The 26254-nt window shown below is 51.5% G+C and overlaps 1 protein-coding gene across 9 annotated transcripts in view; it reads left to right on the plus strand.

The window, feature by feature from the left end:
* Positions 1 to 22064, plus strand: part of PTPRF (protein tyrosine phosphatase receptor type F) — a 244718-nt gene extending 222654 nt beyond the window's left edge. For all 9 annotated transcript variants that reach the window (XM_058030410.1, XM_058030402.1, XM_058030405.1 and 6 more), the window contains 11 exons: positions 3515 to 3638; positions 5603 to 5778; positions 11646 to 11765; positions 12812 to 12966; positions 14244 to 14529; positions 16133 to 16311; positions 18754 to 18880; positions 19102 to 19227; positions 19838 to 19992; positions 20118 to 20253; positions 20389 to 22064. In XM_058030410.1, coding sequence (XP_057886393.1) covers positions 3515 to 3638; positions 5603 to 5778; positions 11646 to 11765; positions 12812 to 12966; positions 14244 to 14529; positions 16133 to 16311; positions 18754 to 18880; positions 19102 to 19227; positions 19838 to 19992; positions 20118 to 20253; positions 20389 to 20457 — 1653 coding nt within the window. In that variant the 3' untranslated portion in view covers positions 20458 to 22064. The remainder of the gene's footprint in view (positions 1 to 3514; positions 3639 to 5602; positions 5779 to 11645; positions 11766 to 12811; positions 12967 to 14243; positions 14530 to 16132; positions 16312 to 18753; positions 18881 to 19101; positions 19228 to 19837; positions 19993 to 20117; positions 20254 to 20388) is intronic.
* The last annotated feature ends 4190 nt before the right edge of the window (positions 22065 to 26254 follow it).

Below are 26254 nucleotides of genomic sequence, written 5' to 3' on the forward strand. Positions count from 1 at the left end.
TTGTGCAGCTCCCTGAGCTGCTGTGCTGCCCCCGGGCACTGCCTGCCTGAGCTCTCCATGCCTGCCAGCCACAGAGGCAGCAGCAGGGCCTCAGCATGCAGAGAGATTTTGGAACTGCACTAAGGAAGGGGGGAGCAGCAAGCCCGAGGTGGATTGTATGTGAGTCAAACTGGCACTCAGGAGTGTTTGCAAGGCATTTGTGAAGTGCCCTGGAGTTTGTCGAGGAAAGAGCCTTTTTCCAATCCTTTTTCAATGGTCTGATTCTGTCTTTATGGCAGTAACAGCAGGGATCCCTGAACTGCTTTGGTGAAATTGTTCCTTGCACTTCCATGCTGGGAAGGAGGAGTTTTACTAATTGGGCTTTTTCTTAATTTGCACTTGCTGTCTTACAGCATCTCCCTGTCACTTTAAAGCAAAGCGAAAGTCATGGTGCTTTTAAGTTTCCTCCTGGCTCATTTCCTTCCAATTTCCCAGCCCTTCTGCTTTCTAGGAAGAGTGTGTTTGCTGGGAGTGTTACTCTGATCAAGTTTTGAGATGAAGCAGTGATTCCCATGAGCCCCCCAGAAAGGAGCAGACTCCTGGTGCCAAGGCAGTTTTGGAGCAAGGTGGGGAGACGAGGCAGTGCTACTGCAACAGGAGCTGCAGAGCATTGTACAGAGATGGGACAAAACTTGCCAACCACTGCTCCATGTAGGGGCTCCAACTCACTCCAAGCAGCCCATCATTCTCCCATTTATTTACTCATTTGTTTGCCTTAAAGGGGGGAACAGGTGTACATTAATTCATCACCAGAGTTTAAATTAAATCATTTTACTTCTAAATGAGTCACTAATTTGCAGGAGTATTTAATTAGAGCCTCTTTGCACTCAGGTGCTGTAGTAGTTCTGACTTTCTCACCTGTTTGCCCTCTTAAGAGGCTGATGATGATTAGACCATTTCTGCACATACTCATTGCACATCAAAGCTATTAACCCTAATGGCAACACCTTGATGCTCCTCCTCCATTCTGGAGGCTCTTGGCAGCCTTGCCCTCCCCCAGGAAATAACCCTTTCCTCTGCTGTGGCAGGACACAGACTTGCTGTGCAAAGCACTCCGCACCCCACAGCTGGGTCAGCCCTGCAGCCTTTTGGCAGGGATTTGCAGCATAGATTGAGCAGGAACAACTGCACTGTGCTCTGCTTTCCTCTGCTGCAGGGGTAGGGCTCACTCCAGCACCCACCTGTGCCCACTGAGAGTGTTCACAGAGTTCAGTTATAGCTGGCTCTTCCTTGGGTTGCTTCTTCACAGCAAGAAGGTGCTCACTGCTACCTTCAGAGCCAGTCTCAGCTCCACCACTAGCTAGTCAAGTCTCTTCAGGGGCTGTCTGTGCAGACTAAGGCCACCTTTCTGAAAAAATAGGTGTTATTTATGTTTCTAATAGGCATTGGTGGGTCCATATTTTCCTCATTAGTTTGTCTATTTGTGCTTCTCCTTCCCTGTGCTCCATATTGATCAGACTGATGTCAAAACCTCACTTACTTATCTCTACTCCAAACCATGAAGTCCTTTATATTATATTCCTCTTTTTTTTTTCATGCCAGATCATTTCTGCATTCCTCTTGTGCAGTTCAGCCTCACTATTGGTGGGCAGCATCTTCCCTGCCACACACCTGAGAGTGAGGAGCATCTAAAGAGCAGATCCCCTGAGCAGCCTGTACTGAAAGCAAAATACAGGTGCCTGAATGAAATGAAGTGACCCAGAGAGCTGTGAGCTGTGCTGAGATGTGTCTGTGCCTGGGCAGAGAGTGTGCAAGGCCTGTGGCAGCCAGGCTGTGTGTTTGCAGCCAGAAGTGGTGCCTGCAGCCTCCACTCCCAGCATCCTGGCTGCAGCGCCTCTGAGCACAGCGGCTGCCTGCTTATTACACTGATAATAGAAAATTACAGGTTTTCTGTAGGAAATGTCTATTTACATCCTACATTTCCCAAACTACCTATTAGCATCGCTGTGATGTCACATCCTCCTGTGCCTTTTCGTCAGCACTGACCCCTCTACCTGCAGGCAGCCTGGGCCACACCTGGGCACAGGCAGCTGCCACCTGGCACAGCACAGGCTGCAAAGCCCTCAGTGCATTGGTGCAGCAATGCAGGCACTGCCTGTGCTCCATGCTCAAGCCAGTGCCCACAGCCACTGCTGGCTGCTTGGGAAGTGCCTGCTCCACAGCACAGGAGCAGAGGGGACATCGATGGGTGTCACTTTGTGCACAGCTGGTGGTTGGTGGAACTGAGCAGAGGGACCATGAGAGCTGTTCATGTCAGCTCAGTCAGGGAACTGTGCTTCCCACCTCAGCCTTTTGCTCACAGCTGATCCAGAGCTGACAGGCATTTCACTGCCTGAGAAACTTTCTGACAGGGCTCTTCCAGGCAGTGAACACAGATGCCTGCAGGGAGCACAGCATGCAGTGCTTCCCTTGGCCTATTTCCCCAGTGTTTTGTCCATGGGCCAGCAAAATTTCAGAGACCCCGAGCTGGAGCAAGATTTTAAGCTTTTGACAGTGTCGTTAATTTTGGGGGTAAGGGAGTTCATGGAATGACTGATTTCTGGTGTAGCTTCTTGCCCCCAGCTTGCCCAGGGCTGCATGTGCAGAGCAACTCTCTGCTTGAGACAGTGTCTTACCTGTGTGTCTTGTGTGCTCCTCGGACAACAAGAACATCCCATCTCAGAGGGGATGGTGCTTTGGGGATGGTCCTTGTTCACCTTGCTCTGTGCATGCACTGAGACAATAGAGAAGGCTTTGGGAAGAGGCTGCCTGGCCATGGAGCAGCCATGGACTGGGTACACCAGCACGTGGCTTGTGGAAGAAGCACTGGGTGTGTGAGGCCAGGGGGGAGTGGGATGTGTGCTTTTCAGGCAGTTGCATAGTGTGCAGGCCAAGATTTATAACCACGTCTCTTCTCCACGTTTATAGTTTCTTGTCACTCTATTAACTCAAACGAGAGATGTTTACATTGCATAAGTAGCTGGAGCAGCGGATAGTAACCTATTAATTTTCATGACTATTCCCTGGCAAATGCTTACAGGCTGTGTTGCAGGACACTAATACCAAAAGCTCCTGGGGCACAAGACACCCAGGGCTTGCTGTATTTCAAGAGGCTGCAGTTCAACAGCTAATAAAACTGCTAGGTCAAGATCTGCGCAGTCAGGTCTCTCTGGAATCCTGGCAGAAGACCAAATTTCTGCTGATGGGTAGCTCCAGAGGAAAGGATGAACATGCAGCAGAGATGAAGGCTCATCTGCAGTAGGCTGCCCCAGTGAGGGACTGCTTTGCCTGCAGATAGTGGGATGCATGTGCCACTGGAAACTGGTTTTCAGTGTGGTCTGGCTTGATGCTGCTGCCATGGACACCCATGGAAATTGTGTCTGGCCTGGGGAAAGGTGTGCGGGGCAATGCAGATTTCCTGACTGAAACCCGTGTGCTGCAGCACTCCAATGTGTTGGAACCGCTACCAATTCCTTCCTTCTCCTTCTCTCCACAGTCCATTGATCCTGGGCAGCAGTTCACCTGGGAGAACTCCAACCTGGAAGTGAATAAACCGAAAAACCGCTATGCAAATGTGATCGCCTATGACCACTCGCGTGTCATCCTGACTTCCATCGATGGTAAGAGTCACTGCACTGGGCACCCAACAAGCAGCTGAACCTGACTGTAGCAAGGAGACCATCTTTTTCTGTGTTCTCAGCTGAGCAGGGACAAACACCAAGCATCAGCATGATCAGATGTGTGTTCTGGCTGGCCAGAAGAGAAAGGGCACTGTAAAGGTTCCCTAGTGTCCTCACAGTGTGCAACCACACAGAGCAGTGTGTTCTATGTGGTTGCTTCTTAGTACTGCTGGCAGCAAACATATCTGTCCCAGCAGCCTCCTCCCACTGTCTGTCCTCTCTGTGTGACTTCAGCTGCCTTCCTCACTACATGGTGAAGCATGGCACTGTTAGTGCCCTTGCCACCCTCTGTCCCAACACAATTGTAGGGCCAGTATCTTTCTCTGAGCCTTGTCAATATATGGGCCCAAATAAGTGCCCAGAGTGGCTCAGAGTGAGGGGTGCTCCTTCCCCTGGGACATCAGACTCCATACATCCCTGTCCTCCATGGAAGCATCAGGCTCTGGTGTCCATAGCACTGACCCCCACGACTCCAAGAACCAGCCCCACATCCCTGAAGTTTGGGCTAATACACGTTTCTAGTCCTGTTGCACACAGAGGAGCTGGGGCCCAAGCTCACCCATTTCCTTTGTTCTATAAACCAGCACCCAGCTGCTCACCCAGATCTGAGCCCACTGATGGAGGATGGGGAAGATCCAGCTAATTCAATGCACCCTGGTTGGGGAAGACCTGGCTTTGTGCACAGGTGGCCCTCCAGTCACTAGCATCCTTTTTTGGGAGATGGAAAAGCCTTCTCTGATGGTAATGCACTATTCATCCTCTTCAAGAGGAGGAGAGGCAGCCAAACAGTCCCTCACAGCAAGCCCTGTTCAGCAGCAGCAGCAGCAGCAATGTGAAGGCCTGGCATGTCTGCTCATGGGCAAACCCTGGCAGACAGCTGTGGGGTGAGCACACGGGGGAATCCCTGCTTTCCAGGCTGACTCAGTTGCTGTAAGTAGTGTCTGTGCCTTCCTGGGAACTGTTCCCAAAGCACCCTGCCAGCCCCGTGCCGCCCATGCCAAGGAGCCAAGCGCTGCACTCCAGCTGCTGCTGCCCCCAGCACTGCCAGCACTTGGTGTCTGCTGGAGACTGCTGAGACCTGGAGAACAGAGCTGTGGAGTTTGCCCCAGGACAAAAGGATGAGGGGTGACCCCCAGCTTTATTTCCTTTCTCTAATGAAATGCAGATGCTCTCTCCTGGGGAGGCAATGAGATTCCTGCTGCTTTCTATCCCTGCAGCCTGGGCAGCCCATGCTGAGCAGGGTTTGGAAGCAGCCTCAGGCCTCTGCTTTGCCAAATTTATTTTAGTAACTATGTGTTTGCATTTTAAAGGCCTTTACGAAAAATTCCTTTCCTTAAAGTGGTGGAGGCCTCATGTGGGCTGGAGCAGCCTCTGCCAGCAGGCAGCAGAAGGGGTCTCACACTGAAGGGTTTCAGTGGTGGCAGGAGGAAGATCTCTGGCTCCTTGGGGATAGTTGTCCTTGCAGGAAGAATGGGGGAACATCCTTGCCTGACATCCCTTGCTAACAGAGACAAGCTAATAAAGGAGCCTCATTTTTAAAAGGTGCTGTAGGACCATAACAAATTGCTGGTGAATTTAAGACAATTATTTCAGTCAGTTGCTTGGGGCCGTATGAGCTCCTTAATATTCCTGACTGTGAATTTTCCTTTGTGTGCGTGTGGCAGCTGTCTCTCTGCTTTGGTGTTGCCTGCTTGTTGCATTAATGTGGGAGTTATAAAGGATTCTTCTTTTTTCAGGCACCATCCCTGTGCTTTGCAGGATCCCTGGGAGAGATCCTGACATCACCCTATAAAGGAGAGCCTTGTGAACATGCCAGCCACTTCTCCTGCCTGTGGGGCCAGCAGAGCAGTAGGTCCAGGGCTGTGGGCTTACCCCAGTAACTCTCGCCCTCTTTCTCCCCGCAGGGGTGCCAGGCAGTGATTACATCAACGCCAATTACATCGATGGCTATCGGAAGCAGAACGCCTACATCGCCACGCAGGGACCGCTGCCAGAAACCCTCAGCGACTTCTGGAGGATGGTGTGGGAACAGAGAACAGCCACTATAGTCATGATGACCAGGCTGGAGGAGAAGTCCAGGGTACAGTGTGTGCTTTCTCTCTTTTCTGGAGCTGTTGGGGGGAAGAAAGGAGGAATGGGAGCGCTTCACAGTGTAAGGCATAAGGGCACCCAGGGAGGGGCAGCTCCCGTGATGTGGCTCGCTGCTTCCTGCAGCCCAACAACAAATGCCTTGTAAGCATATCCCTGTGGGGCAAAAGGGTGGCAAAACCTCCTGTTGCTGGCCTGCTTGTTTAGCTCTATTTTGCCTGCATATCTGCATGTTCATCCATCCTTTCTTGCCCACATCACATCAAAGGGGGAAAGGAAAGCTCTGAGGTGGAGAGTGTGGACCACCCCAGAAGCTGAGAAGCTGCAATATTTGGGTGGGACTGGCAGCATCCAGCAGCCTGACAGGGCCCTGGCATTTCTGGTAACACAGGGGAATGGCTGACAGGGTCTCATTGCAATAACAAGACTAATTTGTGCCTTGTCCAATGACAACATGTATAAATTATCAGCTTACACTGCCAGGATTAGATATTCTGATGTAATAAACGCAATGCTGCCTGCAGACCATGAGGAAGGCAAGAGCTGGAGAAGGAGTGGGAGCCCTCACTGCAGATGATAGTTTTCATGACAGAGGTTCTTACTCAGCCCCTGAAGCAGGAGTTTGTAAGCTGTGACCAAGTGCTCCTGCACCCAGATGCACCCTTTGGGCAAAGCCTGCCCAAGGATGAGGCAGCTTCTGCCTCTCATGATTCAGTTTGCTCCTAAAAGTAAAATTTTAGCAGTGAGCATTTGTACTAGCAGAATATTTTAGTGTTGCCATGCCAACAGCAGAAGGGGCTTGTGCACTCAAGCTGTGAAGCACTGATTATTTTTAGCCCAATAAGCTCATTCTTGAGAAGCAGAAATGGTCAAGTTTGGGTTTAGTTAAAACTTTTGCCTGCATGCTCTCCCTCCTTTTCAAAGCTTTAGCACCGAAATGCTCACAGGGGTGTCCCAGCCCACCCTGGCTGGGAGAAAGTGGCTGGAACCACCAATCAACCATGGCAAAACAGATCTGCTTTTCCTAATGTGCAAAAAACAGGCATTGTTGATGGGTTTCCTGACATCCTCAAATGCCCTACAGCCTGTTGGGGAAAAGAGCATTCCTTGGAGATGAGCTGTCTCTAGAGATCCAGCCCCAGCTTTGCACTGTGCTTCCTGCTGCAGAGCCCTGGCTGTTCTGTCCAATGGCCACTGTCACCCACACAGGGTGACAGGGAAATGATTCTGACCTGCCCTGTGGCTCAGGGATTAGCACACTCAGGGCTAAGCAAGATCAGAAGCTTCTGATGAACTGTGCTCTGCAGCTGAGGGTTATATGGGGACATTTTTGTGCCTTCACATTTCAGTGATGGAGTGTATATTTGAAGAACAAGGAAAAGCCCTTCTGGGTTGCCAAATAAATCCATGCCTGGAATCTTGACTCACTTAACTTCTGGGCTTCTTAGTTATGGCAAGGCACTCCAAGGTGCATGTTTCTTGAAGATAGCAGGTTTCCTCTGACCCCAGAGGGACCCATCTTTGCCTGAGGTGTCTGTGCTGCTGAGCTGTGTGTTATCTCCCCCCAGCACACCCCATCCTATCCTGCAGTATTTTGTTTGTCTGTCCCAAACACAGTGCGTGTGATCAGGCTTTTGGTGACATTGAATCCTTGTTATGGGCAGGAGGTGACCAGAGCCCTCAGAGAATCTCAGGCAGCCTGCGTGATTGGGCAAACTGCCCAGGGGCTCCAGGCTGACCTGACCAGACCCAGACCCCTGCATTTGCTCCCTGGCACTGCCTGCCTATGTCCTGCTGCCTCTTTGGCACATGCCCAGCACTAATGAGAAGTGGGCAGTTTCTCTGTCGCTGTGGGAGAGGCAGGTTGCCAGGAGAGGCAGTGGAGAAGCCTGGTCACTCCTGAGTTGAACAGTGATCCACAGCAAGGACTTCCCTGGATGTGTTTGCTGTACCCTGGAGGTGTCTCAGGGCATTCCCTCAGAGCAGGGTTCTGGTGGGGAGCTGTGATGTGGACTTCCAGGAGGTTATTTTATCTGGGGGTTTTTGTAGTCTTTTTCAGCATCTTCAAAGGCAAGATTGCTTTTAGTCACCTTCCTGCTCTGCTTTTCCTCGTGCCCTTTTGGTGAGGGCTAGAGCTCTCTTGGGAGCACACCTTTTAGGGACCAGTGAAGATCCTAATCCCAGTCATTGCCCACTGCTCCAAACCTTCAACACGAGTCACTGTTTTGCAGTTCATTCTGCTCCAGAGACTTCAAACTCCATCTCATGTAAGCCCTTGGGTCCCTGCAGCGTTGCTGCCTGCTGCTGCTCACGCTGCTGTGGGACAGCACTGCTCCAGGCAGTCACATGGCATCCCAGCATTACCCAAGGGTGACCTTGCTTGAGAGTCCCCTTGCCCGGGCACTTGGCACAGGCACAGGACTGTGTGTCCAGCTGCAGAGCCCGGGGTGGGCAGCAGGGCCTCATGGAGAGCTGCCCACTGCAGAGCAGGCTCTGCTGCCTTTCCAGGCGAGCTCCCCAGGTCACCCTCAGCACTGCTGTGATAAGCCAACCAGGACCAGCAGCAGCTTGGCAGCCCTGTGGGGGTGACACTGCTTTAAAGGATTCCTGAGCTGCAGAGGGGAAAAAAAAATCTTTAAAGAGCATCAGCTTTTATGGTCTGCAATTTTAGCTGGCTTGATGGTCTAAATCATCCTCCCTTTTTCATGTTTTCACAAAGTGAGAAGCACATAAAGGATAGAAATGGCTGGATTGTGCAATTTAGCTGCCTTCAAAGCTTTACAATCAGTTTCAGAATCATTTGGTGGCAGTTCAGAAACACACATTGTAGATTAGCTTTCCCCAAGCTGCGAGCGTGGTGTGTCCCTGCCGGGCTGTGTTGCCAGGAGAGAGGTATTAAAGCAGGATTTCTCCTACCCTGGGCTATCCCCTAGAGCCTGGCAGAGCCAAGTCTCCCACAGCAGTGCTGTGGGTTGTTCTGTTCCAGCCCAGAGCACCAAGCAGCCTTCTCTGGAGTGTGATCTCCCCTGGCATTTCATGTCCTCGGGAGGAGGTGTTAAGAGGCTGGTGCTCAAGGGCCCTGGGGAAGAGAAGCCTGGCAGCCACACGATGCTCCAGCCCTTCTGCTGACAGCAGTGCCATCTGGAGCTTGTGAGCAGGGCTGGGGGCAGAGCACAGCTCTCAAGCTGAAGAGAGGTGCCCGGCTGCTCTTGGGCTCAGGGCATCAAAGGGGAGGAACAGGAGCCACTCAGCAAAGCTGCAATAAATGGCTGTTCAGGACATTACTGTGCTCCTTAAGTTAATGAGAAACAAGCACTGCCAGAAGAAAACATCTCTTATCTGCTTTAGTGCCACAGTGCATCGGCTTCAGCATAAAATTTACAGAGCTTGAAAATGGGGCATAAACATTATGGGTAAATTTGGCAGAAAATGTGACTGACTCTTATCTGGTCATGAATAAATAATTTTCAATTACCAGCCCAGGCATTGCTATTATCCCACACAGGGAACTCCTCTGAAGTTTGTTTTGTGCTCGAGTACACAGCCCTGCAGCATGTGGGTGGCAGGAGGGGACTGCTGTCCCTGAGGTGTAGGCTCAGGCACAGGAACAGGCTGTGCTGTTCCCCTGAAACATCCCCTGCAAAGCACAGCAAGCAGCTGTCCCCAGCATTTGCAGGATGCTATGCTGCTCTTCTCTCTCTTAGAGAGGGTCACAGTGTCCCCAAGCTAGGCAAGACAAACTGAGACCCTGTGGAGACAGCCTGCAGGTGGCACCCACTCATGAGGATGGGATCAGTTTAGCTGTGAAATAATGTTTGTGACCTCCAAGTTGCTGGTGCTGCAGCCAGTCAGCATCAAATGCTCTGTGCCAAGTGAGGAAGAGGAATCCTGAGATTATTGCAGGGCCTGCCATGTTGCCACAGATCCAAGGCAGCCCAAGGCAGCCCAGGAGATCCTGGGCAGGAGGCAGCAGAGCTGTTCTGCTTGCACTGGCACCTGCAGTACCCCATTAGGCAGCCTTGCTCCAGGCACTTACTGTGAGCAGAACCCAAAAAGCAGGGAGAGGTGCATCCCTCTGACTCCAGGCTGCTGCACTCCAGAGCCAGAGTGCAGGATGAGGGCTCTCAGCTCTCACAAGCCCCACCCTGCTGCAAATGGTTTCAATTAAAAGGCAGAACTTCATTGATTCCTAATTAAGCTTATTGTTTCCCTTCCCACGCATTCCCTGTAAACACATTCTGCTAATAATGAAGTTTACTATTCCTTGACAAGCACAGATGATCTCCCCTTCACTCCTCTCTCCTCGGGTGGGAATCCGTTTTCACTGTGGTGCACATGGGTGGGAATGAAGTCTTCCTCCTGTCAGCCAGGCACTGTGGCTCTGCAGGGTGGGGGAGCCAGGTACCAGATGAAGCAGGGATTCTGAGGGTGCCAATTAAATAGGGAGCTTGGGGCTTCACAGAAAAAAAAAAAAAAAAGAAATGGAGGAGTAGTTTGGAAACACTGAGCTGTGAAGAGGAGGAGGAGAGCAGCAGCATGTGAGCAGGGAGTGATGTGCAGGGAGGTGAAGGGGGCAGAGGGATGGGCCCCTGGGGATGTGTTTGGCTGTCTGCCAAGAGGGATGCAACAAAAGCTGTGACCAGTAGCTCAAAGCACCCTGACTGCAGAGTTGCAAAGGGATGATAAGGATGATGCAAGGCAGGAGGTTTCTAGGGAGCAGCAGTGTTTTCATGATGGGACAGTGCTGCCTGCAGGAAGGGGCTGAAGAGATAGTTTGGCCACAGTCTGTGTCTAAGCTGCCATCTGTTCCTTGCAGAGCCATTTTGAAACACCTGGGAGATGTAGAATTTCAGGGATGTGCCACCTGTCACAGGGGCATGTTGGTGTTGCTTGGTGATGCTCAATGCACTCAAGCCTGCAGGAGGGCAGATAGGGTGGACACAGCATCCAGGCTGGAGCCCTGCATGGGCTGTGTCCCACCTGTCTCAAGGGTGGTCTGCTGCCCAAGGCCATGCTGGCAGGGCACCCTGGGAGACTGTGGATGTTATGGGAAAGGTAATGCCTGTTGCTGTGAACTGTGCTGGGCTCAGCTCTGTCCTGCCACAGCTGTGGGTCAAGGATGCCAGGCTGGTGTAGCTGGGAGCTGGTGGGGATACAGACTGCATCTCATTCACCTCAGCTGCCCTTTGAGTAGAGCAGTGCCCACAGAAACCACCATTTCCTCCTCCCTGCTGCACTAGCTCTTCTCCCATTATCACATAGCTGCCCACCCTCTCTTCATCCAGGTAGAGTTCAGGCAGGGGTGGTTCAGGCAAAGCCTCAAAGATGCCCATCTCACCAAACCAGAGAAGTACTACAGCAGGCACAAATCACTGCTAGGAATTGCTGCTCACTGTCTTGGTATCTGGTGTTGCTCTTGTTGCTCTTGTCTGGTGGCCTGGCCCCCTTTGCCACTTCCACCAATGGCTCCAGGGGAAAAGGAAAATCCCTCTTTCAATGAGTAGCCACTCACTGAGATCAGCTCAGTTGGTCAGAGCATGGTGCTAATAACACCAAGATTGGTTCAATTCCCATATGGGCCATTCACTTGAGAGTTGGACTAGATAATCCTTGTGGGTCAGTTTAGCTCAGATTATTCTTGTGATTTTGAGTCTTATGGAAGGGATCCAGCGGGTGCTGCCTTTTTGCTGGGGATTGGGACACTGGGGGAAGGAAATCTGGATTTTAGAGCCCTCCCCTCCTCTCCCCGCACAATGACTCATTTCTGTCTTTACCCTTTGAAGGGCAGAGCCCTGTTCCTCATCCCAGATGCCCCAGCCAGCAGCCAGTCACTGACCCATTTTCCTCACCTCCCTGCAGGTAAAGTGTGACCAGTACTGGCCGAGCCGGGGCACAGAAACCTATGGGATGATCCAGGTGGTCCTGCTGGATACAGTGGAGCTGGCGACCTACACCGTGCGCACCTTCGCGCTGTACAAGGTACGGGACTGCCTGCTGCTGCTGCTGCTGCTGCTTCACGTATTGCAGAGATGCTTCCCAAGGCTGCAGGGTGCCCCATGGCCCACAGGCAGTGGCCACTGGCTGCACCTGGCTTGGCCAGGCATGAGCCATGTCTCACAGATGTGCTGCAGGAGGCGATCAGGTGCAGGTTGTGCATCTGGCTACCACTGGACTCTGGCCAGGATAATTGATGCTCTTCTGTGTGCTTTCTCTGATGGGCCCAGGAACAGGGCTGTTCTTGCCTCTGGTGAGTGTACAGGTAGCAGCTGTCCTCCCATTAGAGAGACAACATGGGAAGCAGTGAATTTTTATCACTCCTGTCACTAATAATGCAAATGGAGGGGCTATTTCTGACATGAGCATAAACCCTTCTCTCCTGCCTGCTGCATTCCTCATTAGTGTTTGGAAATCCCTGGGGGCAGTGCCAGCAGCAGTGTCAATGCAGACAGGCTTTGCAGCAAGTGCTTCTGTGCGTGACTGAGTCTGGGCCAGGAGCCCAGTGCTCAGGGGGGACACACTCATGCCCCAGAAAGGCCCCAGCAACCACACAGCCATTCCTGCCTCTTGCTGCATAGATCACTCAGCCAAGCCCAGAGAGGAGCAGGGCAGTCTGCAGTCACAGGCTGGTCACCCAGCCCTGGGATACCATGATGCAGAGGAGCAGGGAGGGAGCTGGCTGCTGTAGCCCTTCCATGTCCAGTGGCTATTTTCCATGAAAATGCAGTGAGTATGCAGGTAGTGAACCTGTGCTATGCAGAAAAGAGTCTTTCACTTTCCCTGCAGTCTGCTCCACCCCTGCAGAGATGCTCTGTTGTCTGTAAAACTGCCTTTCTACAGAGCATCTGTATGTATAGGAGCTTTGCAATAAACCTGTGTTTTTCCTGTGAATTTTCACTGGTGAAAGCCCAGTACATGCATCATCACACAGAGCTTTGTGAGCCTCTGGCTGTTGTTGCCCTATCAGTGGGTTCCTGCACTGGGATGAGATGTTCTCATACAAAACAACTCCTCTTTGTCTTTGACAGAATGGCTCCAATGAGAAGACAGAGCTGCGGCAGTTCCAGTTCATGGCTTGGCCCGACCACGGGGTGCCGGAGTACCCCACCCCGATCCTCGCTTTCCTGCGGCGGGTCAAGGCCTGTAACCCAACAGATGCTGGGCCCATGGTGGTGCACTGCAGGTAGGACTGTGTGTTTGTCTTCTGGCTGCAGAAGCTTTAACCTGTCTGAAAGTGGAGTCTTCCCTTCTTGTGAGAAAGGTTTCATGGTAGCACAACCTGCCCTGCATGCTTGGGCTGGCAGCAGAACAGGCCCAGCAGCCGTAGAGCAGTGATGGCATTTCTGTTGCTACTGCTGTATCAGATTAAACAGCACTGCTATATGGAGAGCCTTAGAAAGCACATTTTCCTGCAAAACTGCAAGTGCCATTTAAAAATTAAATATTTGTGCCCAGCATAAGTGGGTGGTACCTTCAGATGCACATCACTGACAGAAATGCATGCAGTGACCTCTACAAACATTCATATGCAGTATTTACAGCCATACTCTTTCAGAGGGTAGAAAGGCAGCTCTTAGGGCAAAATATTAGTCTACTAAGGCTCAGCATCTTACCCAGCCAAGATTTATTTGTAGCAGCCAAGAGGGGACTGTTACTGAACAAACCACTCCATCATTGCTGTTTCAGCATACGCCTTACCAGCAGTGTTTAATGCTCTTCTTTCATGCTCTGTTTCAGATGGTAGTGGGGTGTAATTAACACACAAACAAGCTGTATTAAAGCCTTGTTAAGGATATGACTTGCACCATAAATGAGGGAATGCCTAGCTCCCTACCTCTGTCTGTATTTACGTGTCACAACAGTGTATCTGCTGTTTTCAGGGTGCTCTCAGAGTGAGTAGCTTGAGTTTTGCTACTGCCTGTCCAGCGGCTGTGGAGAGGCATTTGGTGCTTGAGCAAAGGGCTCAGCACAGTCATGCATAACCTCAGCTTTCTGCTTCCCTCTCAGGCTGGCCCTGCTCATTTTATGGGTGAGGAAACAGTGACCCAGGTTAGGGGACAAGCAGGCTGGAAATTACTGACTTCACTGGTGTTAGGGCCTAGCCTGCTCTTCATGTCTTCTGACCACACACATGTGTGTCACTCTCCTGCCTGTTAAGCACATTTCTCCTTCCCTCATGGAGGGGCTGCCAGCCACCACAGGGATCAGCAGGGTGACACCATGTCCTTTCCACTCTAGCAGTGAAAGGGGGACAGCAGAAAGGCTGAGGAGCCTCTCACATTCTCCAGTGATTCTCTCCCTCACTCCTCCTGTCACTTCTTGTTTGGACTCCGCTCACAGAGAGCAGCCTTTACTCCCCTTGTGTGCCCTAAGTCTGGGTGATCTGTGAAGCCCAGTTGGAGCTTGTGTGACATCTCTAGGAGACAGTGTCATCTCAGACCGTGTGCTTTGCTCCTGCAGTGCTGGCGTGGGCCGAACCGGCTGCTTCATTGTCATTGATGCCATGCTGGAGCGGATGAAGCACGAGAAGACCGTGGACATCTACGGGCACGTGACGTGCATGCGCTCCCAGCGCAACTACATGGTGCAGACAGAGGACCAGTACATCTTCATCCACGAGGCCTTGCTGGAGGCCGCCACGTGCGGCAACACCGAGGTGCCCGCGCGCAACCTCTTCGCCCACATCCAGAAGCTGACCCAGGTGCCACCAGGCGAGAGCGTCACTGAAATGGAGCTGGAATTCAAGGTTGGTGGCAGAGCCCCAGCACCCCGCTTCTCTAGTTCCCCGTCTCTGCCCACAGAGCTCCACGGGCTGCTCGTCTAGGGGTTGGGAGAGGTGGGCTATGGATCATTACAGACAGTTATTCTTTTGTGTGTTTCTAAAGCAGGTAGGCAGTGATTTAAAATACATTTGAATTGTAAAGCTTGTGTCGGCCGTGGTCCCCCCTGGATTGGCAGCTTCTGGGGATGATATAAAAGGCAGATGGATGTGCAGTTCCCAGCAGCACATTCTGCTCTAGGTTCACTGTGCAGCAGGAGCTGCATCTGAAATCAGATGCATATCATGTTAGTGATAATTGATGTTACTGTGAACAACTTGTCTGGAAACAGCTCCAATTTAAATATGTGAGCCATTTCTGGTCTCATTTCTTCAATGCTAAGCTCTCTAATCTTTTAACCACCTCAACACCAAGCCTCACTGTCTAGAATTGGTGAAGGCAGTGTTTTAAGGCACACCATTTTTAAGAAGCCAAGCCCACATTTTATTGCCTATATCTGTGTATGCCAGCTGCAGATATTTATTACAGCCTTGGAGCTGAAGTGAGCTCTGTTAAGTGCCCATATTCTCAGATGAGGTGCATTAGTCCAGTGAACTTTTGCAGGGGAATATAGCTCACGCAGAGAGGCAGCAGACCATGCAGGCTGTGAAATGAACTGCAGCAGTACACCTTCACCCTGGGGATTCCCTCCAAGTGACAAAGGAGCAGGAGAGGCAAAATATTGACTTTCCATGTAAACTGGGAATAGTTGAGAAGCTCTGTCCTTTGGTTATCAGAGCTGCTGGTATCCTGGGGTTGGAACAGTAAAACATGCTGCCTGAGTATCTCATAGTGACACTCCTCAGGAGAGCAACAGAATTGTGCTCAACTCAAGCAATTCTGTTGTAAGAAAGACAAAATTTTACTTTTCTTCCATTTCTCCAAAGGTGTCTTGAGAACAGTAGTGAAATTGTCCCTTCTCTGTGCCCTGGCAGTGTCCACTGCATGGGAAACCCTGGGAAGCAGGATATGGGAGGGCCTCCCATGGCTGAACTGCTCCCCAGAAAGCAACTCTGTCCCCCTGCAGAGAGCTCTCATGAGGTCAATCTGCCACTCATAGATAGAAGGGTGGTTCTGGAGATGCTGGAGGCAGTCTTTTGGGGAAGGAAAGAAAAAAAAAAAAAAAAAAAGAAAAGCTGGGGGAAGGAAGAGTGACTTCTGTTTGAATCTGCCAGCAGATCTAAGTAACACATTTACCATGACTCCAGTTTGCAGGACTCAAAGATTATGTCTCACAGTAACCCAAAATATATCTTCTTTACCTAAAACTGTCACAATTCTCACATTATCTTGGGTTCTTCTGGGGTGAGAAGTAAATAACAAGATATTGTTGGAAGAGGAAATGCTTTGCTTCCCTGCCACCACCAAGCATACATCCCTGGCTCAGAGAGGTACGAAGCTTCTTGGCTCAGTGTGTCAGAGAGCTGCTCTGGGTCTCCCCTGCACTACATGGCTGCTGCCAGGATCCCAGTTCTGTCCCCAGACTGCTGCATCTCCAGCAGGGATCTGATGTGTCTCCTCCTCTTTCAGCTGCTGGCCAATTCTAAAGCACATACCTCACGTTTCATCAGTGCCAACCTCCCTTGCAACAAATTCAAGAACCGCCTCGTGAACATCATGCCGTATGAGCTGACAAGAGTCTGCCTGCAGCCCATCCGCGGCGTCGAGGGCTCTGACTACATCAATGCCAGCTTCATAGATGGCTACAGGTAAGGATTACCTTGGGTGACTGTGCCAGCTTGGCTGCCTGCTTGGAAACCCAGGCAGAGCTGCCTTCTCTTTCCCAAGGACTGGTCCTGACCAGAATTGGGCTGGGGACCACTTTGTTGCATTTTATCTATTTCCATCTTCTCAGACACTGCAGTGTGTGTAGTTACAATATGTGAAGACTGCCTGTGAGTGAGGGCTGCCAGGCCGGCTTGTGTTGCTGTAGACAGATGTCCACATGGCTGGAGTGGCAGGCTGTGTTGGCTCCTGTGGAGGTTTTATGGGATATGCTGTAGGCATCCCTTGGCTTGTGTTTTACATCTACAGTACCTAACTCAAACCTGTCTCCCCGCTGTAGCAGCTAGAGTTAGGAGTGCGCTTCCACTGAGGGGCTGATCCAGACAGCAGCTCAGGGCTTGCTCCCTGTCTTGATTTTGGGAGGAGTCTGGATCCTCAGGCAGGGCTGGTGCTGGACACTGGGAAGCCCATCACCCAGTTACTCTCTCCAGAACACAGTTTAGAAAGACAAATTAAGATCTAGTAGGGCAGTAGTGTTTAAGTTTTCTATATCTGTCTGCTGACATCTCATTCTCAGATGCTAAATGCCAGGAGAGAAGAATAGCCCAGTGGCCACATCCCCTTCCCAAACGACCCCTAGACAATAATCCAAACCAAATCACAATTATGCACATAAAAGGCTTGTTCCTGTCATCTGTCTGTGCACCATCACTCTAAGATCATCCCTCATGTGCACCATCATCAGTGCTGGAGTGAGGAATGCAATAATAGATGTGGAACATGTCCCTTCCAACTTGGCTTTGCCTACCTGCCTCTTTTGGACTGGTAACCTCCCAGACGCAAAAGGCGCTGCCAAAGGGAACAAATGTGGGTGCAGCCAGGCCAGCAGCTCTGTGCCTTGTTGCTGCTCCAGCAGCTGAGCCCAGCAAGAGTTCCCAGGGAGAAGGGCTACGTGGAGGCAAGAGTGGACAAGGAGCAAAAGGGGAGCAACCCTGGAAGCATCCCAACACAGGAAAACTGAAGCAAGCCAGGCTCTCTCAGGTGGGATAGAGTAATGGGGAGGGATGAAGGGACTGGAAAAAAGCTGTCACAGAGCAGAGGGAGCCTCCACTACCTCCTGGGTGTATGGCACAGAGTCACCCACCACCAGTCATTAATGCCACTGCCTGGCTGTAGCCTAAGTCTGACAGATGGACTGCAGCCACTGTCCTGGCTCCAGAGCTGATGGAGAGCAGCTCCGGCTTTGCCTCTTGGTGATGCTACAGAGGGAGGGAGAGAGCTGCCATCACAGCAGGTGGTACCATTTCATGTGCTACTTACCCTATCCCCAGGTTCTGTTATCTCTTCCCATCCCTTCCTTTGAGCCATCATTATTCTGGTTATCTCAAGAAATCAGTTGGCTCTAGGTCCTGCAGATATCACTGATGCTGCATCTTTATTAGCTTTTTCACTTCGTTCTGCATCCCCATTCCCTGTTTTTTACTATGTGTTATAAATCCACCTTGAAGCAGCCCCTGTCTGCATCCCGCATGTTACAGCTGCCCTGCAGCACGTTCATTAATTTAGCACCATTAAAAATAGCACCAGTAGAGGGACGAAGGCAGAACGGAGGGAGGAAGGCAGGATGGAAGAAGCCAGCCCTGGTCCTGCGGGCTCCAGCGCCCCGCAGTGGTGGAGCCAGCCCGGGCTCTGCTGTGCCAGGCTGGGAGCTCAGAGAGCCTCAGTACCAGCATGCCAGAGCTGAGTCCAGAGCACCAATGGGGCTTTCTTCAGGGTGGGAGCTATTCCGGGGCAGGTGGCACAGAAAATTAGGAGAGGTGCTCTGGTTGGCAGTGGAACCAAAAACAAATTCTGAAGCTTTAGAAAAGCAGACAAAACTGTATTCGTGGTTTCCACACTGCACTCGTTATTGTCTGGAGTGTGTAATCCAGGTGACCTGGTTCAGCTGCTCTGTGTTTTCCCATGCAATGGGAGAGACAGCAGGTACTGCAGAGAGTACAAGTGCAGGAACACAGGAGTGCTGCTGGGATCATCCCCAAGCACAGTCCCTCTTTCCAGCCCAGGTGGGTGCTGGCAGCCTGCTGGTGGGGTCCTGGGTGCCAAGAGGGTGCAACAGGCAGGGCTGGGGACAAGCCTGCCCTTGACAAGAAGTAGCAAGAGGAGGGCTGGGGATGCCGTCACCCCAGCAAGGACTAAGAGCTTTTCTGGATCCTCCAAGCTGTGCTCACTGTGTCTGTGGGGAGCACTTAGAGGACAAGTGCTGGACCAGCTCACCTCTCTCCCAGAGCCCATGGCTCATCCTACAGCTGGATTGTCAGCCTTGCTCCCTGGTACCATGGGGCCCTGCCTCCAGCTGACCCAGCCCCCAGAAGCTGCAGCTGTCCATCTCTGAGGAGCTGCTCTGAGCACCACTTTGTTTGTCACAGGCAGCAGAAGGCCTACATTGCCACACAGGGACCACTGGCCGAGACCACGGAGGATTTCTGGCGGATGCTCTGGGAGCACGACTCCACCATCGTGGTGATGTTGACAAAGCTGCGTGAGATGGGCCGGGTACGAGTCCTGCTGTGGGGACAAGGGGGCTCTGGGCCTGCTGTCTGTGGGCTCACACTCTTGGTTCATCCCAGTCTGTGTTTGGCACTACTCACTCTGGGCGAGCCCCATTCTGTCTGGTGGCTGACCCTGTGGCCCCACAACCACATAGGCACCCAGGGAGTGGGAGGGAGGAGCAGCAACTTGTCAGTGCTAATGTCTTACCCTCTCCTCATCCACAGGAGAAGTGCCATCAGTACTGGCCTGCAGAGCGCTCTGCCCGGTACCAGTACTTCGTGGTGGACCCCATGGCAGAGTACAACATGCCACAGTACATCCTCCGGGAGTTCAAGGTGACGGATGCCAGGGTGAGTGCATCTGCTGGCTCACCAGCTCCTCTGCCTCTTGTGCCTCTGCCCTACCCAGGCCAGTCAAGGGAGTATGCAACAGCTCCTGGAGAAACGGGAAAGCAAATGCTGCCTCGCACCGCAGGCAAAAAGGGCTGCTACGTACCACCTATTGCTCCTCTCTCCACAGGTTTCTGCCCTGCCAGCTGTATCAGCCCCATGAACAGCTCAGGGATCCCTGTCAGCACAGACCCTGCCTTGCCTATGCTGCTCACTTGAGCAAGCATTTAACACAGGTCCCCGTCCCCCTGCACCTAGAGTCTGTGTGTGCAGCATCTGACCGGGCACAGGACTCCTGTGTTACAATAAACATTGTTCCCCAAACACTGACCCAATGGACCCTGTAGGGGCCCAAAGGCCTGCTCAGCTAAGCTACCCTGGGATGAACATGAGAGAACAGAGACAGGTCCCAAACATGCAGCAAATTATCTGCTTGGGCTCACCTGTGGCCTGTGCATCTTTTCACCTGGCCTGGTTCAGGGAGTCTGAGAGCAGGTCAGAGCACCAGTGCTGAGGGGAGTGAGATCAGGCCCTCACCAATGGTTCACATCTAACACCCCTCTTCCTGCAGGACGGCCAGTCACGGACCATCCGCCAGTTCCAGTTCACAGACTGGCCTGAACAGGGAGTGCCAAAGACAGGAGAGGGCTTCATTGACTTCATTGGGCAGGTGCACAAGACCAAGGAGCAGTTTGGGCAGGATGGGCCCATTACAGTGCACTGCAGGTAAGGATTGCAGCCTCACCCCAGTGAGCTGTGCTCCAGGAGCAGCTTGCACCCCTCCTAGGAGCTCTGCAGAGCCTTTCTGGGGCTGGCAGGACTCACAGCGGCCCCTCTTGCTCCCTGTGCAGTGCCGGGGTTGGGCGCACGGGCGTGTTCATCACACTCAGCATTGTGCTGGAGAGGATGCGCTACGAGGGCGTGGTGGACATGTTCCAGATGGTGAAGACCTTGCGGACGCAGCGGCCGGCCATGGTGCAGACAGAGGTGAGCTCCCCTCCTGTGCGTGGCAGTGGAGATCTGTGGGAGAAGGGAGGGCGCTGATGTCTCTGGATGTTGGACCCTACAGCCCACTGTCCTTGTGTCCCCACTGCTCATGTTTCCCTCGTTGGTGCCTTGCAGGACCAGTACCAGCTGTGCTACAGAGCCGCACTGGAGTACCTTGGCAGCTTCGACCACTATGCAACGTAACAGTGCTTTCCTCCAGTCGCGGTGGGGATGTCTAGGAGTGGAGACGGGTCCCTGTGAGCCAGAGCCGCCCATTCCTCAGTCCTTCTGTACAGGTGGAGGTACTGCCCAGGCCGCAGACCTCCACGCCAACCAGTTCTGACCACGGCATTTAGGAACTTAGCCCCAGCGCCAAATGAGGGAATCTGACTCCAAAAGCATTTCCAGTCTCTGGCTGAATTTCTGCTCATGTGCATCTCTCACCCTCTCTCATGCCGACTGCATTTCACAGCAAGGCTTTAAGTGGGTGGAATGGGATCTTTTTTTTAAACATGTAAAATAGTTACTAGTGGTTTTTATAATCTTCTCTCTCTTTATTTTTTATTTTTTGCAAGTCTTAATGTTTTGCCCAAGCAGAACTGGACCCGCCAAACCTTTGGGAGTTGGGTTTTGTTTTTTTAATTTCCTTTTGCTTTTACATTTTTTACTGCCCTGTGTTTATTTCAGCCCAGTCACTGCTGGTTCTGCCCATTTTAGTGCAGCTTCCTTGGTAATTCGCAGCAGCTGGCTTGTGGTTCCTGCCCATCTACATTCCCCATAGGCTTTTTAACCCTCTGTAGAATATGAAATTTCATGGAACTGGACCTAAGCTACCAATTATTTTTTTAGTCTTCTCCCTCCCCCATTATTTCCTTAGTAGGTTTGGGTTTGGGAGGGCATATAGGGTCGCTGGAGAAGCGTCCCTTTGTCAGCTGGAAACTGTTCAGTCCTATTACAATACGTGTTCAACCAATCCAGTGACCGTGTGTATTGGCAGATCCTGATATGACGTGAGTTGTCGTCGCCTTGTTTGTGAGAGACCCGAAATCCCGGGCTCCAGGCATTGGAACCTCTTTTTGTGTGTCTTGCTGGAAAGGGGGCAGGAGTAGCGAGGGGGTCCCACAGTTCCCCAGGGAGGGGATGGAAAGAGCAAGACACGGCCCTTTGTGTTAACCCCACGGTTCTGTGCGTGCAAGCGCCATCCTGTCACCTCTCACCAGTGGAGTGCGTCAGAGCATTGACAAAGGCAAGGAGCACAAGCCCAGCTGATCCACAGCAGAGCTGGACCATCTCGCTTTGGAAGCAGGGTACTGCAGGGAAGGGGAGGGGAGTACACATGGCTTCAGAGGTTGGGTGTATCTATAATTTCTGCTATCCTGCAAATGTTAAGAGTCACTAGAATATTGTACTTTCCGCTACTTCAGGATGTTCTAATGAACCAATGTGGCAAGACTACTGGACTTAATTTAATGGTACTATATATTAATACTCCTTATTATATCACGCTTGCACTAAAGATGGGGAGTGAGCAGCCCTCTTTTGAGTGCATTGAGTTATGAATAAAGGTGGTGGAAGGGTATCTAATTGTATTATCACATGTATTCCGAATGTTAAGAATCCAAGCTACGTTGAAATCAGCAATCCAGGGTTGGTAATGTTGGAGGACACATTCATTTTTACCTTGTGGATGCATAGTGCTGTAGGGGTCACTGTTGTATACAGTCTGTTTTCTATTTGTTAATAAAAAAAATCTACAGCATCATTGCATAATTCTTGATGTTAATAAATTTGAATAATTGGGTTTCATACAAGCTGGCTTTCCTGTCTGTTTCTTCTGCAATAAGGAGAGGCCATAGAACCCTTTGGCAGTGGGCACACTCCTCAGCCCTTGGCAGGTAAGTTCTTTCCCACAGGTATGTCCCAGCCATGAGTGTGCCGCACTTTCTGCAGGGACCCTGTGCCTGCAGGGAGCTTGGAAACCTGCTGTGACAATTCCCTTTGTGCATGTGTGTGCTCACCTCCTGCCCACCTGCAGTTGTAGGGGAGTGCACTGGCTGGATGTGCAGGAAAGAGACGGGTCAGTGGTGATGGCTTTGGTGGCAATAGCAGTAACTGGCACCCTCCTGGACGCTGCAGCAACGCTGCTCTGTAGCACTGAGCACAGTTGTGTATTCAGAGTTAGTGCTCAGCAGTAAAGCTGTCACACAGCCCCTGACTGCAGAGCAGCACCCATTTGTTCAGGTGTGAAACCTGCCCAGACTGCCAGCCTTGCCTGCTCTGTGTGGACAGCCCAGGCCAGCCCTGCCCATGTGTGCACTGCAAAGCTGAAATGTCAGCTCCTGGAGAGAGCAGCACCTGCACACAGCACAGGTGTGTGAGGGGAAACCACTGCAAGGGGCAGAACCACATGGATCAGGGCCCTGGGGTATTTCCATCCTTCCCAAGGGAGGCAAATCTGCCCTGGCCAGCATGTCCGTGATGGGTGGGAGTGCATGGCAGACTAATGTGCTTTTCCTAGTGTGGGTATGGGCACCAGGGTGATTCCTCAGTGACTGCTGGAGCTCAGTCACACATAGCATTCCCTGCCAGGCCAGACCAGTTCCTGGGTAGGTGCCAGATGCAGGAATGTTTTCCCCTTGCCTGGCTCATTGTTCCTAGTGTTGGGCAGCCTCACTGGGGATGCAGATCCAAGGGCAAAGCAAGCTCCTGCCCTTGTGAGGCAGCACATGTGTGCAAGTGTGTGGGGGCATGTGCCAGTGTTGCTGGCAGTGGGATGCTTGTCATCACTGTGGGGCCCAGGATGGCCGAGTGGCACAGCCAAATGAGTGAGCTCCTGCTCACACACGGGTGTGTCTGGGGAGGAAGGGCACCATGCTCAGTGCTGGCAGCCAGCCAGCTGGGAGATGGGCAGTGAGCACCTGCCTGTGCTGCAGCAGCAGTGCTCAGGCTGTGCTGCCAAACTACAGGTGGTGCCAATGCTTCTGCCACTCACTGAGCACTCACCAGGACTGCCACACGGGCAGCACAGAGCTTAGGTCCTTGTACAGCCTTGAATGCAGAGATTCTCACCAAAAGTTGCCAGAACACTTACAGATATGCACACGTGCATGGACCTTTCTCCTCGTCCAGGAACACTTTGGACTTCATTCCCCACCTGTGGGCTTGTCTGTGGACTGAGTAGAAACACAAGGAGGCAGAGAAAGGGTGAATTTCAGCATGGAATGCACAAAGAATAAGATGAGTGAGCCCAGGCCTCAGAGACAAGGCTATTGCTGGTAGCCACATGGCCAGAGCCTCATGCTGACCTCACAGACCAGGAGAGGCTCAGTGCACAAACTGAGGATGTGCCACCTTGGCAAGGGGACTGGCTCCCAGAGGTCAGCAAAAACAGCTGCTGCTCTGACAGCTTTTCTCCAGCCCCTTTTGTCCACTCCTCTGGCTGCTCACACAAAGCCAACACTTCTCCAAAGGGAATGGTCTCATTTAATTTTAGAAACACTTACTCTTTCAACATTTATTTCCCTTTATTTCTATGTATCTCACAAAATAAAAGGGGAATAAAAAAACCATGGTGCATGGTGGATCAACAGCAATGCCAGCCTGATCTGCCCCCTGAGCCAGCACTACAGATTGTGCCACACTGCAGGAGGCAGAGCCACCCTGCTTCCTCCCAGGGCTTGGTACTGACATTCCTGAGCTGCACTGCTCAGCTTTTCCCAGTTAGAAAGGATTTACCACAGCTGGCTGGCTTTTTTTTTTTTTTTTTTTGGCATCATTTTCTTTGGTATCAGCCTGAGACTTTTCCCACCCTCTGGTATCAGTACCACACTGAGCTCCAGATCTGAAGGAATGGTCTGGAGATGGTGCTGTAAGACACTTTATCTTCTTGTGTTTGGAGTCTCAAACAGACCAACCATTATTGCACTAAGCAATGGAGCTGGGGTATTATTGCTGCCTTTTTTTTTTCCCCTGGTGAAAATTTTCCATTCCTTGGTTATACCAGGTAGCCCCAGTGCAGCCTCAGATAAGCAGCTCTGTAAAGGCCACAGTTTGGCAGGTGGGACAGCAGCTAAATGGCAGCCAGTCAAAGGTGAATTTCTGGGCACTGAGGTGCCCTTCTGCTCTTTCATATTTTTTATGCATACCATTGATGTTGTAGCAGGAGCTGTGCAGGCACTGCCCAAGCTTGGCTTGCCTCCTGGTGATATTAACTCACAGGATCGTAGATTGGTTTGGGTTAGAAAAGACCTTTAAAGCATAGCTACTCTAAATAACATCCTGACCAAGCACTATCCCTTTGGGATTCCATTGCTTTAAATTTTGTTTTTCAAAGGCAAAATACTTGTTAAATAAGGAAAAAGAAATAGCTGTAACACTGAAAAAATCTGAGCAGACTCTGCACAGTAGCTTGGCAACTCCTTCCCCCACAGTCCTCAAATTTCTTGTCCTCAGCAACATTGCCATTTTCATTTGTAACATTTTCCTAATTGAGAGATACTTTTTTTTTCTCTCTCTCTTTTTTCCTTTTTTCCTGTTTGACCTGGTTCATTTCTGAGGGCAGGAATAATACTGATCCTTCCAATTAAAAGCTCATTGCTGCCCTTTTGCCAGTTATAATAAGCAATCTCAGTCCTCAGTAACAATTACAAGTTATCTTTCATGCCTACACGTTTCTACTCACAGGAACACTTTGCCACTTGTCATCTTGAAAAGGCTGACTCGTGTCTCCTGAGGGCAGCAGGGCAAGGGAGGAGATTCTGCCCCTCTACTTCTCTCTTTTGAGATCCCACCTGGAGCTCTGTGTCCAGCTCTGGGGTCCCAAACACAGGACTAACACAGACCTGCTGGAGCAGGTCCAGAGGGGGTCACAAAGATGCTCAGAGGGCTGGAGCACTCCTGTGAGTGCACCAGGCTGAGTGCTGGGGTTGTTCAGCATGGAAAAGTGAAGGCTCCAAGGAGACCTTACACAATTTCCTGTGCCTAAAGAGAGAACTGGAGCAGGGCATCCACAAGGGCCTGTAGGGATAGGACAAGGGAGAATGGCTTTGAACTCTAAAGAAGTCAGGATTAGATTAGATGTAAGGAAGAAACTCTTCCCTACAAGGGTGGTGAGGCACTGAAACAGATTGCCCAGAGAACTTATGGATGCCTCATCCCTGGAAATGTTCCAGGCAAGGTTGGATGGGACTTTGAGCAAACTGGTCTAGTGGAAGGTGTCCCTGTCCAGTGCAGGGGTGTGGAACAAGATAATCTTCAAGGTCTCTTCCAACTCAAACCATTCTGTGATTCTATGATAATAGAAAGTTGGTGTTTCTTGACTAAAGGATGACAAGAGCAGCTGCCACCAGAAAGGCCAGAAATGCAATTTGTTTCAAATCTATTACCTGACAGTTGTCTGACTTTTTATAGGAGGCTGTGTGTCGTGCCTGCTGCTATAATCCACTTTGGGGGTTTGGTCTGTATATACCTGGCAATTCAAGATCTGAGCAGCTCAGAGAGGCAGCAGACAGGGAAAGCCTGTGTTGGAGGGGTGTTTTGTCAGGCCTTTGGGGGCTGCTGCCCACCTGTAGCATGACAGCAAAGAAAGCAGGTATTAGGAAAAACAGTGAACTTAGGGTTTTATTTAGGCGTGAGGGAACAAGTGTGGTCCCTGAGGATAGCTATGAGCTTTTTCAGGTGAGTTGTGCTTACTTTCAAGGTTGCACAGTGGCACTTGGAGATTTGGAATGCATTTAGCACAGCAGAGTGTGAAAATCGCAGCCAGTCCGAGCCAAGGAGGGGTCAGTGTCCCTAGACAGGCTGTGTTAAGCACTCAAAGGCCCTGTACACGTTCAATAGAGCCGTACTGCCAGGTCCCGGTCCCTGACACGGACGGTGTTGGATCATTGGCAGCACCCGCAGGCCGCGGCGGCTTTTGCTCGGTTCCGGACGGTGCTGGCCGAGCGCCCTGGCGTGGGCCGGGCCTGGTGCTGCTCCAGCCTCAGTCTGCGTTCGCTGCCAA

Source organism: Melospiza georgiana, chromosome 9 (genome assembly GCF_028018845.1).
Source record: "Melospiza georgiana isolate bMelGeo1 chromosome 9, bMelGeo1.pri, whole genome shotgun sequence".
In the NCBI taxonomy this organism is placed as follows: domain Eukaryota; kingdom Metazoa; phylum Chordata; class Aves; order Passeriformes; family Passerellidae; genus Melospiza; species Melospiza georgiana.